The sequence below is a fragment of the Channa argus genome, chromosome 11 (genome assembly GCF_033026475.1).
Source record: "Channa argus isolate prfri chromosome 11, Channa argus male v1.0, whole genome shotgun sequence".
NCBI lineage: Eukaryota > Metazoa > Chordata > Actinopteri > Anabantiformes > Channidae > Channa > Channa argus.
In genome coordinates this window covers 6720679-6736010 of record NC_090207.1, presented here as the reverse complement: position 1 = coordinate 6736010, position 15332 = coordinate 6720679, and the positions used below count along the sequence as shown (strand labels likewise).

General features: G+C 37.5%; 1 protein-coding gene across 2 annotated transcripts; it reads left to right on the top strand.

Moving 5' to 3' along the window:
- The first annotated feature begins 109 nt into the window (after positions 1-109).
- On the top strand, positions 110-14963 carry LOC137136424 (long-chain-fatty-acid--CoA ligase ACSBG2-like). 2 transcript variants are annotated; one of them, XM_067521771.1, is made up of 16 exons: positions 110-611; positions 1234-1504; positions 3047-3121; positions 3273-3469; positions 5035-5318; positions 6909-6997; positions 7618-7738; positions 7827-7907; positions 8141-8290; positions 10249-10416; positions 10506-10687; positions 11340-11573; positions 12221-12438; positions 13210-13349; positions 13431-13674; positions 14550-14963. In XM_067521771.1, exons 3-16 carry the CDS (start codon positions 3057-3059, stop codon positions 14636-14638), a joined length of 2262 nt encoding a protein of 753 aa, XP_067377872.1. In that variant the 5' UTR covers positions 110-611; positions 1234-1504; positions 3047-3056; the 3' UTR covers positions 14639-14963. The 2 variants fall into 2 exon arrangements, with proteins under 2 accessions (XP_067377872.1, XP_067377873.1); XM_067521772.1 differs by lacking the exons at positions 110-611; positions 1234-1504 and having other exon boundaries at positions 2869-3121.
- The last annotated feature ends 369 nt before the right edge of the window (positions 14964-15332 follow it).

The window sequence follows — 15332 nt, the reverse complement described above, 5'->3', positions numbered from 1 at the left end:
TTTAATCTGATGTCTAGCATATGCATCATGTGATTAATGTTACACAGGTAATAACAGGTAGAATCTTGACAAACTAAAACTTTTGTCAGGCTTAATTCAAGCAAACTAGCATCTGTTGCATTAAATGTAACTTAAACAGAAATGGTTAATTTACTAAGACAGTTTTGTAAGTTTTTATAGGTAACTTGAAACCTTTCCAATGTAAAACAACACTTTGCTATTGTACTAAAGTGACAAAGTCAACTTGAACTTTTACATATTTAAATGTAAACATACTAAATTAAACATGTACATGACACGTAAGTGTAGGCTTTGGATACTATTTATATAGAACTGTAAAACTCCTGCGTTATAAAATATTTTTACTTTTAAGATACACTTTTTATTTTCTGGTTTACTTATTACTATTAGATTAAGGCACATTACAGCATTTGTTTAAAAAACATTTTATTTTGTTTCCTTTAGCTGGCACAGATGAGTCTCTCTTAGGAATCTTTCACAACTTCCACAGTGTCTGTGTGTGTCCAGATAGTAGCAGTGAGGGTCGGAGTCGGGACAGATGTGGTGTGAGTTGGTGGTACGATTCACTGACCTTGGCACCCGTGAGCAAGGTAAATGTGTGTCGTTTAAGAAAGAGAGTTGAACTTTCCCCTATATTTACTCTCAAAACAGTGGTCACCTCCTTGGACACAGCTGTGTGTCATGTGAATGTGAGATAAATGTGTTGCTCAGGATAAAAAGAGGAAGCCCTGTTTTAATGACAAACGGAGAGAATTCGGAATCAGATTTTTGAACATGTTAAAGTGTTTTCATAATGTACACCTGCAAAATTCTCCAAAATAAAAAAAACTGATTATACTGGTCATTATAACAAAATATATCAGAAAAGCATTCACCACATTCTATGGATTTTAGCTTATGTTGCCAACATATTTGTGATGTGTCAGTCTTGTGGAAAACACTGATGTTGCACACACTTTGTTAAACTGCTGGATACTTTTTATACGGGTCAAAGTCCCCTCTATCCTCATAAACCTGAGAGAATGTATCTAATTTTACCATTATTTATGTTGTAGGCCTTGTGACAGGTTTTTAGAGTTAATTTGGGATCATAAATGTCGCACTGAAACACTCAGCCTTTCTAAAATGTGTTACTAGTGCCAGCAGTTGTCAGCTACAATGGTTATTGTAAACAAAGCATGTTGGTACTCACTGCATCTGTTTGTGTGTCAGGTTGCAGGTCTTCTTCACCTTGATTAGCCATAACCTCGCGTTGGTGGATATTTAACTGGTCAAAACGGCCTCACCTAAGCACCTGCTGGTGATTGTGCAATGCCCTATAGCTCTGTATGAGGCGTAAGTGCAGGGGAACTTGGCATGTCCTCATAGAAGTCGGCTATCAGCAGATATTTTCCCCTGGGGTAATATTGTGGTTGACATAGGTCTGTTCTGCACCTGAGTGCTCGTGTCACGTTAATGTCTTTGAGCTCCATCACCAGAGAAGGTAGGAATGTATTTACAAAACATTTCCGTCTTTTTTTTATGCTACATTGTGAAAAAATGATGTGTATGAGAACATCCAGACCATGTTTAGATGTGAATGCTAGGACTGAAGAACTAATGGGAACTGAAATAAATCCTCCAAAAAGGCTGTTTCTAAGAACAAAATGCATAACCTCCTATCTGTTGTGAAATTCTAAATAGTTTTTTCCTCTTGTTAAAAAACTAACTTGTTAAAAAAAAGAAAGCCCATGATGAATAGACATTGTGTCCCTTTAAAGGTTTGAGATGCAAAAATACCAATGCAGTGTATGTAACAAAAACCTAACAGAGCAAATCATTTAATGCACATAGAAAATCTGTTTATTGACATTTTACTGCTTATTTATCCTCGAGCAGACTGTTCTGAATTTCACTGTTTCATATAAAACCAAAAGGAAAGCAACTCTCTCTGGCATTTAAAAAGATGTAGAGTGCATTTATCAGCCCCAGTGGATGTTCTGTAAAGTAAATATGTTTGATGCACCACATGTGTAACAGTAATAAACCCTTTGACCCGAACAGGCTCCTCTGCTTTTATTTAGTCCACTGAGAAACTGTGTCTTTCTTCTCCACTATCTTTACTAAACATTGTATTGTGTATTTTAAACTTACATTTTTTGAAATTAAATTGAACATTTTTATGAAAAATCCCCTCTATGTGTAATGTATTAATTCAAGTAATAAATGAAACAGAAATGTACTTTTTGACCTTTAATATTTTTTGCATAATCCAGAGCAAAGACTGCTGTTGCCACTTCGTGTCCCCATGCTGTAGTTTTGTAAGTTGTACGAACTTTGGTCGAGAGAAATCTTGACCAAAGGTATTTTAAAACCCTGAGGTCAGACTGAGAGGATCTGCTGACATTTCCTCATCTAATATGACTGTCTTACATATCAGTGAATGGTGTATGATGTGTTGTTAGGTTCTCTGCTAATGCAGGTTAAACACTTTGACAATGCAGTGCTCCATATGTGTGCCGGATTTGATTTATTTCCACTGTTACGATCAACAAACAAAAGATGGCATTATTTCAGTGTCTGCAGGACAGACATGATGGAAACAAGTTGAATAAGATGACAAACCATACACTTACCCTTTTGGCAGAATTTAGATTTCATATCTCAAACACCGGCTTAAACATCACTTAGTTAATTTTTATTAACTGCTGATAACTAGGATGCAGCATTTTTTGCTTCTGCAAAAAAATCTGAATATTTAGGTCAAAGGTACTTGTAATAGAAGTCAGAGAGTATAAATAGTGTATACAGATGTCCCAATGCTGTCTGGCGTTTCAAAACTTAGCCCATAGCTGTACGTGATTACTACCATTGGCTGTCATTCACTCTGACCTGTTGCAATGACATTGTCCAATGTCAGTCTGGTATAAATGAGCAACGCGAGGCTGTGCCATTATTGATAAACTCCTGTGTGTGGACAACCCTCTGTCGAGTTCGTCTGAGGTGTTTTAATGCCAATTTAAAACATAGTTTTCTCGGTTTCCAGCAAATACAAGATGAGTGTTCAAGAAGGTTTGATCACGAGCAATGGTGTCAGAGTCATGGCTAGTAACACTGACAGGTACGTGAAACGATGCACGTCACAAAATTGGAAACAAATCATAAACTAGTTTGAAGGATTTTTATTTCACCTACCATGTGATTTTAAGCTGTGTATCAAAAAAAGTAACCTTCATTAACAGTTGGATGTCAATCAATACCTTAATTCACAGAATCCCTTCACATAAGATAAAGACGACGCCAGACTCTACAAACCTAAAGATGCATTCCACTCTCATCCTCAACGGAGAAGCCACCACAGCTGGCATCAGTGCTGCTTCCAAGAAACAGGAGACTCATTCCAGTGACACTGAGGCCAAACATCCCAGATCTCCTGGGGTGGATGGAGCCACTCCAGGACTTTCAGCAGGTAAGAAGCCAAGTTTGAACTAATCCAATGTGAAAACAAAATGATTGTAGAGCACAGTGGTTTTCCGCAAGGGTTGCAAAACTGAGTTGACGCTGCTCCACAGTTTTGTCTTCAGCCTCTTCAGGCCTTTAAATACTACTGAAAGAATACAACCTGAGAACATATAAAGGAGCTGGAAAAAAGGTGAATGACATGAAGTCAATTTAAAAGGTCAAAAGGGTAGATTTTACTTTCAGTGCATTCGATTGACAGGTGTTTCAGGTAATGAATCAAAAAGAAAATTTAGAAAACCTTAAAGCAGATCTCAAAAAGATTTTAAAATGAGTTTGTACAAATTCAGGGAAAGCGGAGCGGTTAATAAGTCCCAGGTCTTCTAGTATTTCCACAGTATTGAGTTCTTAGTAATTTCAGTTTTTGTTGTGAAGTGATAAAAAGTGTTCATGTTAAGCAACAGCGAGTTTAAAGTTTTGTTTTTTTAAATACACGTTGCACAACTGTCACTTTTTAAAATTTTGTTTAAAATTAATAAGAAAACACAGCACGAGGAGGCTAAAATGGGTGTGATATTAATAGTTTGGTGCAGGGGCATTGGTATGACCAAAGATACGGATAATGTGAGCACTTACTTCTGCAGAATCAAATGCTGTGACTTTAAAATTTGTCCTTTGGCAAAAAACTAAATGAAGAACCTTTACATTAAATCCCCTTGTTTTTAGCGGCAGTTTTGGAACAAAATTCAGTTTGGTGTTAAACCTAAGGGGATCTCAGGCAGCATTTTGGGTCACAAAACTTTAGAGGGAAATATTTTTGCAGCATGCACTTGTTGATCACATTATTAGGGAAACTAAAATAGAGAAAAACTTTGTTTTACTAGGTCATGCAGGGCTGTGTGGTAGATTACATGTTATAAAGGAGAAATCCAAACAGAAGACAAGTTGTTTGCTCAACTTTGTTTGCAACAACTGACAGAAATTCCTGACCTATGAAAACAGTAGCTGTTTGGTGAAGAATTAATTTTGTAAATTAGACTTACTCCCACGTGCCTCACTCACAAGAAGAATATCCATGTGCAGTAAAAGAGCTGTAAAAATAGATCTGATGCTTGGGGATAAATTGTTGAGAACAGGTTTGATGGGTTTTCTAGAGAATTGAGATCCATAAATCTAGCCTTTCGACTCACTCAAAGAGAGCAAAACTGTGGCAAAAAGGAGAAACAAGAGTCAGTATCATCCAGTTTTTGTGAAAGACAAGAAAGTAAATAACATGATGTACAATAAAATAACATGAGGGAATATGAGAAAAATCTTTAAGCATTGACTTGGTGTTTCCTCAAACAAAACCTGATCGGTAGGTTTTGTCTCAGGTAACACGAGGTCCATCCCCTGTTCTGTGCACAACCTGCAAAGGATGTTTCTCTGAGACAGAGTTAGTCAAGAGATGCCTGCACTCCTCTCATTCACCTGACTCTTGAAAGACAAGCTTGTTGTGACTCAGTGTGGTGCAGGTGCTTTCTGAATTTGATTTAATGGCAGGTAAATGCCTCTGCCCCTGTTGTCCCAATGCAGAAAAATCCAAAGGAGTTTCCCTCTCGACAGCTCTTGCAGTAACAACTCTGTCCCCAGCCGATGAGCTATGGAGTTCCAGCAGAGACAAGGCAGTCAGGCTGAGGATGGAGAGCTCCGGCCCAGGCTCGGAGACTCCCCTCACTGTCCATCAGCTGTTCCTGGAGACTCTGGAAAACTACGGTGATCATCCAGCCTTGGTTTCCAAAAAAGAGGGCCAATGGGTGACCCTGACATGGAGGCAGTACTACCAGCAGTGTCGGGCAGCTGCTAAAAGTTTTCTCAAGGTATGTTTGCAAGTTACCTCTGCATGTATTATCCACAAATTAGATTACTGTGCACTTGAAGTGTAGTGCAAGTGATAAATTTTTATTATGTTGGCGGTTAAGTGTTAAGTGTGACGAGTTTCCATAATGCAACTGAAAATATCAGCAGACACCTGTTATGTTTCAGTAATGCTCTTCTAGACCTTTACTGCAGCCACTTTTTATTTGTATTTGTTTGTAAGTTTAGGATCACTATTACCCTGCATTATCCTACAACTACTGGATTAGAGATAAATTCACAAGTCGATCCAAAATGCATGCAGGTACTGCTGAACACCATTAAAGCTCAGAGTCACTGTTTCATTCAAAACCAGTGAAAATGTCACCAGCTTTGGCTGAGGTCTGGCTGCACTGTACATTATATCGACATTTGATTGTGTCTCAGATCAGGCATTTATTGATTACTTCAGGACCAATTACACATTCAGAGACCGTGTGTATAATCCACAGAGACTTCTAGACATTTAGTTTCGTTCTCTGCTGCACCACGTGTTAACAAGTAAGCTATGTGTAGAACAGGTCTCCATCTATGGACAAAAACTAAAGACACACCCTGGCTGGAAGGCCAGAGGTTTACAATCTGCTAAACTGTTCTTCTCTCCTGTCTATGCAGTAAATTTATAGAATTTATATATCTTTGACCATATTGTAAATCTGTGATATTTTCACGTAAGCCTTAATAATTAGTAAGTTAGAAGAAATGAAAACACAATACATGTAAAACATTACAGAAATATTTAGGATTTTTCGCTAATTGCAGGTCAGAAATCAAATTCAAGCAAATCTAAGATGCTGACCATGGTAACTTCTTACTCCACATTAGAATGAAAATTAAGTTATTGCCATTGTTGTTGTGCCTAATGTTTCCTGCAGAATATCAATGACATTTTGATAGTGGTAAAACATGCAAGCATTAGAAGCATATTTCAGAAATTAAATTGTTCATAATATATATTGTTCATATTTTGACCAGACTGAAGGTTTCTAAGCGATTTTGTGGAATCCAGATCAGATCTACCAAAGTTAATCTCAGAGAGACCGAAAACTTCATCATAGACACAGATTTGGCCAAACAAAGACTCACAGTCAGCAAAGTGGACAGAGGACGAGGTGCCATTGAGGTTGATTTGCTATGTGCTCTCAGACATTTTTACTCAACTGAAGCATAAATTACATAAGCAGCAAGGAACATACGACATAATCCTATTTAAATAGCTTTAACACTCATTTAACACCTGTTGGTGCACATGAGCTATAATTACAGGCTACACAAGAATTACAGGCAACACAAAACCTTTAATTCCAGACACCTGCTTTGTAACAGAACTTCTTTCAGTGATCTTCTTATTGATGTGAGAATGAAAACTAACACTTGTGTGTGTGAAATTCACAGTTTTTTTTATGTTTCCCTGTGGAGTGGCCCTGTTCTTGTCCAATGGGCTGGAGTGGCTTTTGAAAGGACATCAAACATATCGGAGGCTGATGTGTCATTAAAGTTAGGTGTTCCCTTTCATAAAAACAAAAAAAAAAACTGTTTCTTTTTTTTAAAAGTTGGGGCTGGAGCGTTACCATGGTGTTGGGATTCTGGGTTTCAACTCCCCTGAGTGGTTCATCTCCAACATTGGCTCCATCTTGGCCGGGTAAGATCATATCTCTTTATCATAAAGTACTATGGTAGAAGTTCCCATGTATTCTTTACAGTCCACTTTCATGCTTGATATGTATCAGCACTGTCTCACCTAACACAATTGTTTCTTTCCAATGCTTATCTCATATTCCATCTCTGTGGCCCATGACTGTTTAGTTTAAACTTTCAGGAAACCTGATCTGAGTGTTTAGAGTCTAGGTTCTTTATTGCTTTCTAGAAAAAGTAAGCATTGTCAGTATTTGATATCCAGTCATTGTTCTCAAATAACTAATTGACAAGAATTCATAAAAACAATTACAATTTAAACAACAATGGTAAGTTTAGTTTGCAATTGTTGTCAACATTAGATGAGGTACCATTAAAAGAAATATGCAGTAATATTATATAACATGTGTGGTACCTATAAAGTACGTTCTCCTACCTAAGAAATACTTCAGCTTTATTGCTACATTAAATCAAAAATCATTGAATTAAAAAGGCTCCAAAAGTGAAAACGTAGAGTAAAAACATTTTGTAGTCACTGTACACTACAGGGTTGTGAGTTTTTTCAGTAGCACACAAAAATATGTGGATTTTTTTATTTTATTTTTCTGCATCTGATTTGTGTCACAGGGGTCTGGCTGTCGGTATTTACACAACCAATTCGCCAGAGGCTTGTCAGTATGTGGCTGCCCACAGTGAGGCCAACATCCTGGTTGTGGAGAACCAGAAACAGCTTGACAAAATCCTGCAGGTCAGGAGCTTTACTGCAGCAGCTGTCCTTGGTGTCCCTGTAACAACTATTTGCACAGACAGAATTCTTAATTTGTCTTTCCCAACAGGTTAAAGATCAGCTACCTCACCTGAAAGCTATTGTCCAGTACAAAGGCGAGCTGAAGCAGAAAGCACCGTTCCTTTACACAGTACGTTTACATACTAATGATCGTCGGGTTTGAACAATTCTCATAATTTTTATGTGATGCCTGCAGCTAAACATGGCCATTGTAAAGGCAGAGTAATTATATGTCTTACTGGTGGTATTATAATTGCAAACGATAACCTACTGTATAAGTGACTAAAGTACGGAACTGCAGTATAGTTACAGTTACACTTGTACTCAGACACACTTTTTAAACATGCCTGTTTGTTTCTATAGTGGGCAGAGTTCATGAAGCTGGGAGAGGAGGTGCCTGACCATCAGCTGAATGCTGTGATCGACAGCCTTCGAGCAAATGAGTGCTGTACTCTCATCTACACATCTGGAACCACTGGTAACCCTAAAGGAGTCATGCTGAGCCATGACAATGTAAGTTTGTAGCTTTTGTTGCTTAGACGCAACTTAATTACTTTAAGTGTAGAAGGAGGAAGCAAAGTCTTGTATTATATAAAGGGGGAAGCCATCTCTCACATTTCAGGCCATATGGTTTTTCCTAAGTTGCCTTTTATTTGTTTTATTCTTCATTTCACTTTCATTTGCACACATTCATATGCTCACTACACCACCAGTGTCATAGCATATTTTAGACATTCCTCATGTCATTTGTATTAAGTTAAATAAATACTTAAGTATAAAAGTCATGTGAGTATCTCAGCTATTTGTCCTTGTTTTGAGTGAGGTTGTGAGAAATGGGGTTTTTTTTAAAAAGGTTTTGTAGGAGAGGTCACATAGTTTGAGAGCTTTATTTGTAGAGAGAACTGGTCTGGTTCATGCATCGGTTAGACCAGGGTGGAGACTCTGCTTCAGCTTGGTTTTGAGTTAAACTGCTTACTTTTAGTAGATTCAATGAAATTGGTATTTTCTTAATAATTTGTGATATATAATGTAATAGCAGGTCTTTTGTTGTTATCTTTCTTCTGACACTTGGTTGGAACAAAGTACTAAGGAACAGTTGTTGAAGAACATTATAATAGTTAAGTATGGGCTGCTTAAAGGAGACTATAGTGTTGGTAAGCAAACAATATATATACAACTTATTTTCCAGCTTCTGACAGATTGAACAGACCGGCTCCAGGTAATCAGCAGTGTAAGTAGTGCGGGGATAGTTGGAAAATAAGCAGGGCTGTGGCTTTCCAGCCCTGGAATTCACCAACGTTGCTCTAGAGGCATATGCAGCTTTGTCATCTGAAGAATGCGTATGAATTGGTTCCTGAGGCGGACACAGACAACATTTTAGAAACTAAATAAAATCTTCAGTTTAGTCTTTAATGTTCTGCTTCATGGGATTCTTTATTTAAAATTTAAAAGACATCGACATTTATATGAAAACTAACAGTTTAAAATACAAGGAGATATCACGAGATGTGTCGGCTGAGCAAAAAGGCACGGCTCCCATAAAAAAAGCATTGTCATCACAGCAGCATCTATTTCAGGACCAAAATAACTAAAAAGCAGCATTCATGCACTCAAACCAGAAGGTTCTGTAGATATTTAAACACAAAGGTACTGAAAGTTGACAACGATACTTTTTTAACGTTCTTTAAAAACATACCGGGGATTCACAAAATAACATGGAGTGGAATTTGTGATCCTAGGACCTATAGATGTTCAACCTCAGGTGTTTCTTGCAGTTAATGCCTTTATAGCTGTAAAATGGGCTGAATATAGTAAAATAATCATTAAAAGCAGAGATATTGAAATAATGATAAATAAATCTAAAGTTTATTTGGAAGGCAGTGAGAATGCCAGATGTTGCTCTTATGGTGATTGTTAGTCTCTACAGTCAAAATAAAATATGAAGAATCTTTTTAAAACGTGTGTATTGACCCAAGTAGCCTGAGATAAATTATACGACTGTAAAGAAGGCAGTAATAGAAGGATAATGTAGAGCTAAAAATAAGCACGTGTAAATGGTTTTATGTTTCTATTTTGGATTTACTTTCTATTTCATGTTAAATCATTTATGAAATTCTTTAGATATATTGTCTAACTTAAGCCCAAATTAAATGACTTTTCTTAGTAGGAAGCAAAAGGTGCCAACTGAAAAACACAGAAACCACCTAAAGCACAATCCAATTAATTTAGGCTGGAAAGTAAAGAGTAACTGCAAACCTTCAAGTAAAACAGCTAAATCATACCAATCTCAGCTCAAGCAGCTTTATTAGATTCCTGAAACCTTTTCTGTGCTTTTTTTAAAACTGTCTTTTTCCTGTGATATTATGCATGTATGGGGTATTTGTAGGCTGTGGGCGATATTGGTGTGTGACCACTTTGCTTATTTTTGAAAATTGAAAACTGAAAACCACTCTCCCATTTTTAATGTGCAGCTGACATGGACAGCCCATTCATCAGCTACCATGGCAAATATTACACGTGGTGAGGAGGTGGTGGTCAGTTACCTACCACTCAGCCACGTGGCAGCCCAGATGATTGACATATGGATCGGTATGCGTTTTGCCGGGGCAGCATACTTCGCAGAGCCAGACGCCCTCAAGGTAAGAAAAAAACCATTGCTGTCCAGACATACATGGAAATAGCTATAAAGGTTTCCTGTTCTCATTATAACCTCTATTTATTTGCCCAGGGCTCCTTACTAACTACGATGAAAGAGGCTCGTCCCACTTGTTTCATGGGGGTTCCTCGCGTGTGGGAGAAGATGCAGGAGAAGATGAAGGCTGTTGGTGCCAAGGGATCCCTGATGAGGAGGACAGTAGCTGACTGGGCCAAGTCCAGAGGCCTGCAGTACAACTATAGCATCATGAATGGGTGAGGCAACATAAGGAATCCTGCCCAGAAGTGTGTAAAGTATTTCAATTTATAGTTAATTAAGTTAATTTATGATCACACGTTTTTAAGATTGTTAAAAAAAAGCTCTATCATTGCCAACTGCAACATTAAAATGATAAACACATTACTGCCTCAATTTTTATTCACCATAGAAAACGTGTTGGAGATTTTATCACACAGTTATGAGTTCTGTATTTCATAATTATGAATAACTGAAACAAGAATAATTGAAATCTCTTTTATAAAATATTCCGAGAATTAGTCCAGCACTTTGTAATGGCTCCTTCAGCAGTTACAAGCTCTGCACACCTGGCTGTGTGGACATTTTTCATTTTGAGGAAAATGTATGTTTACACCAAATTTCAAAGTGTGAACTTTGTAGTTGTTCTAGATAAAAAGCAAAGTGATCCCCAAGGTGTTTTGCATTTTCCTTTCACAGTTTGTGCATTACTCATGATGATCTACCCACACGTTGCTGAAATAATCCTTCCTGGAACATAGTGGTCAACCAATAGTCTGATGTTTGCTTTTACAGGATGATGAAAAAATGAAGATGTTTCATGTTCAGGTCTGAATTCCTGGCACAGGTCAAGACGCTGGTCTAAATTTGACTTTCTCATTTTGGTTACAGGGAGAATCAGGTGCCGTGGGGCTTTATGCTGGCTAATAATCTGGTTTTAAAGAAGGTTCGTGCTGCTCTGGGATTAGACCGCTGCAGGACCTGCTATACAGGTGCCGCCCCCATCACCAAAGACACCCTGGAGTACTTCATGAGCCTGAATATCCCGTTGTTGGAGCTGTATGGCATGAGTGAAAGCTCCGGTCCACACACCATCTCTACTAACAGTGAATATCGGGTCACAAGGTCAGCACCAATACTTTATGCAACATGTCAACATCAGTAATAAACATGTCGCATGTGAGAATAATGCAAATAGTTGTGAAAACCAGGCTTTGACAGGGAAGGAGAATAGAAATAGTCACATTTTTGTCCTTAACTTCAAAGAAAGTAACTGTTGTGCTGTGTGAGAAAGTAACCGTGTTAAACCTGCACGAGACATATGATGCCTCAAGTTTGGGACATTCCATGCTTAGTCACAGTAATAAAAATCTGTGCTCCAAACAAAAATCACAAGCAAACATGAAACTTGCAGTGTTATATTTTTTCCAGCAACAGAAACAAGCTGCAAACCCAAGACTAACAAGTTAACATCTCATGTTTTAGACTTTTTATTTAGAAGATACAGATATTTCAGTTTTTAATGGTCACAAAAGAAAATCCTCCCTCTGCGTTTTAAAATCTAAGATCCCAGTGTATGTTGTTAATCTCGCTTTTGATTTAGGACAATTCAACATTGTTTAATGTGATGCAATCACATTTGTTGTCAAGTTGTCACAAGGTAAAATCACTTCTTTAAATGACATATTATCTCATTTTAAAACTAAACTTAACTTGACAGCACCTATTTTTGTCATGTAACATCAAAATGTTGTTTACTTTTGTCCTTCCAGCTGTGGGAAGGTGCTGCATGGCTGCAAAGTAAAGCTGGAGAATCCGGACAGTGAAGGGAACGGAGAGGTGTGTTTATGGGGTCGGAACGTCTTCATGGGCTACTTAAACATGCCGAACAATACCACAGAGGCTGTCGACCAGGATGGCTGGCTGCATTCTGGAGACCTGGGAAAACTCGATCAGAACAATTTCGTGTACATCACAGGAAGAATAAAGGGTAAGAAAAAAATCATCTTCACGTCATAGTTTAGAAAAGTGCCCCAGTGAAAACATTTGGAAATTTCTGCTCTACTCCAACAGAGTGGTGATGACATCAGGTACTTTAACTTCTGCTCTTTAACTTTTTAAAAGACAGAAACAGAAGGTTACCACACTGATCTGAATGGTGACAAGTAAATCAAGCCTTATATTAACCCTTGTCCCCTCTTCAGGCATTTTTGTACATTTTTCTCAACCCTTTTTTTGATTTGGTGATGATTTTTGCTGTTTAACAGCTTATGGCATGATTTTTTTTAAAGTAAAACTTATTGAATCCAGTGTCTTTTACGCTTACATATAATTTATATTCTATTCATGCACTGTGCATCCCATGGACATCTTCATGACTTTTTTTTTTTCAGCATAATTTTTCATTTTCATTTTTTTTTATTTTTTCAGCATTTCTTGTTAAATCCTTTCAATGCTGAATCAATCACAGTGCATTTTCTTCTTGGAAATGCTTTTTCTAGTTTAATAATGTTTTATTTTAGTTTACCTAGATATTATTAATGAATGCATGTTGTTATCCCTCTGCATTTCAGAGGGTGTTTTGTACTTATTAGTCCACTACTTTTATTTGACAGACTTAGTACGGTGTGCAGCAAAGGTCCCCAGCTGGACTGATTTATGTATATTTCAAAAATAGAACCTTAGATTTCTCTGAACAAATTATTTAATCGTGACTAAAAGTGGTTCCCAACCTTTGTGCCTTCTGACCCCACAAAAACAGAACTGATCATCACCGCTGGTGGAGAGAACATTCCTCCTTTGCCCATTGAGGATGCACTGAAGGCTGAGGTGCCCATCATCAGCAACAGCATGCTGATTGGAGACAAACTCAAATTCCTCTCTATGCTGCTCACTCTCAAAGTAACCACACCTTCATCACTACAAACAGTCGCAGTTAATGAATAATTAAATAAATGCACTAAGCCTGTTCTGTTTGCATAGTGTGTTTTGGATGACAGCGGTGAACCCTCAGATGAGCTGAGCCCCGAGGTTTTGGACTTCTGTCAGCAGCACGGCATCACAGCGACAAAGGTGTCAGAGATCATAGCCAATAAGGAGCCGGTCATCTACAACGCCATTAAGGAGGGTGTGGAGCGCGTCAACGCCAGAGCAACATCCAACGCCCAGAAGATCCAGAAGTGGGTCATTCTGGAGCGAGACTTCTCCATCAGTGGAGGAGAACTGGGTGGGTTTTTAGGGTTTTGTTTTGGTTCCTGTAGCATGTTGTAGATTCATTCATCTACGACAGGCAAGCAAACAGAAGAAATAAATGATGGCTCCTGCAAAAACATATATAGCCTTGTAGCATTTTAAAAATAATTGTATTAATTTTCAAGTTAAAGGGTAGCACATTAAATCCTTTAAATAAATTACATCTACATTAGATTATATTAAAAATGTGGGAAAAGCGCCAAACCTGTGTTTGACAAGGATAAGGACACTCATTTTCTATATTTTGACTGTTACAAAAAATTTTCTTAAGGAGACTTTGCACTAAAATTGGTTGCGTCAACTCACAGATAATGTCCATCAATCTTAAAATCTGGTTTAGCTTATTTTTCTGCACCATAGAGGTCAGTATGTTACCTAAAATCTATGAGAATAACAAAAGGTCTTTGGTCAGCCTCTGAAGTAAGAAAAGTCCCCTTTGCTTACTCCACCAGCTTCTCACACTGAATATTAGAGATGCATGCAAGAGTACAAGATGTGTTCATTATGCCACACATACAGTAGAATATAAAAAACTGGCCTTATATTTTATGAATATTTGGTCACACAAGTGGTTATTTTAAATGATCTTAACCTGTTAACCTGTGATTCCCAGTCTCAAGAAGCTTAGCAGGAGAGGGACCACGTTACCAGTGGTTTTAACCACGGCTTTTACTGTGAAACACACCTGACAATAATCCAGAGAAGTTAGTTTAATAGTGACTGAATTTCCTTAAACACTTTATAGTGGATCACATTGTTATTATATCTGTATGTGTGTGTTGCTCAGCAGAAACTGAACATTTTCAGACCAGAATTAAAATAACCTGCTTTTCTTCCTAATCTGTGCAGGACCCACCATGAAACTCAGGCGGCCCATCGTTGTGAAGATGTATCAGGAAAAAATAAATGAAATGTATGCAGTGGCCACGGAACAGTAGAATGAGATGAGATGTTAATAAATGATCAATCTCCAAACCAAAAGAGGTTTGTAATTTAAAGAACGGCCTTGATTCTGTTATCTACTGAAATAGAGGTTTGTGCTGCTATGTTTAATATGTTGCCTTTTGCTCAAGCTGCAGAGAAGTTTAGCAGTTAAATGTACAGATGTTTTCACAGTAATAGTGTACTTTTTGTAAAAAAAAAAAAAATCTCAAAAGCAAAACCAAATTTTACCATTTTCTGTACAGGTGAATTGTACACTGTCATTCATGCAGGCTGCATTAAGGATAAAAATAAACACTGATCATTTATGGAAGCAAACAGATTTATTTTTAAAGGAAATCTTGTCAATTATAATGTGGTGTGGCCTGGCAAATGACACTGTCTCAACTTAGTCAAAGTATTTTTTGAACCAACAGTATCTATATAATATTTTACAGCAGTAATTGCCAGTTTTCAGTCTAGTGTTGTGCATGCAAGATAATCCTCACGTGGCAAAGACGCAGAGTAATAATTTTTTATAAAGAAATAATATCAATAATCTGAATTTCTCTAGTTGCAAATTAGAACTTTTTTCATTTGTGCTTCTCCATGTACAGTTTGACAAATACTGAAATGTTTATTTTCTGAGAGATGTTCTTCAATTGTTAATAAAAAGCAAGTGATCCAGACAAACTCTGTTTACCAATTTTT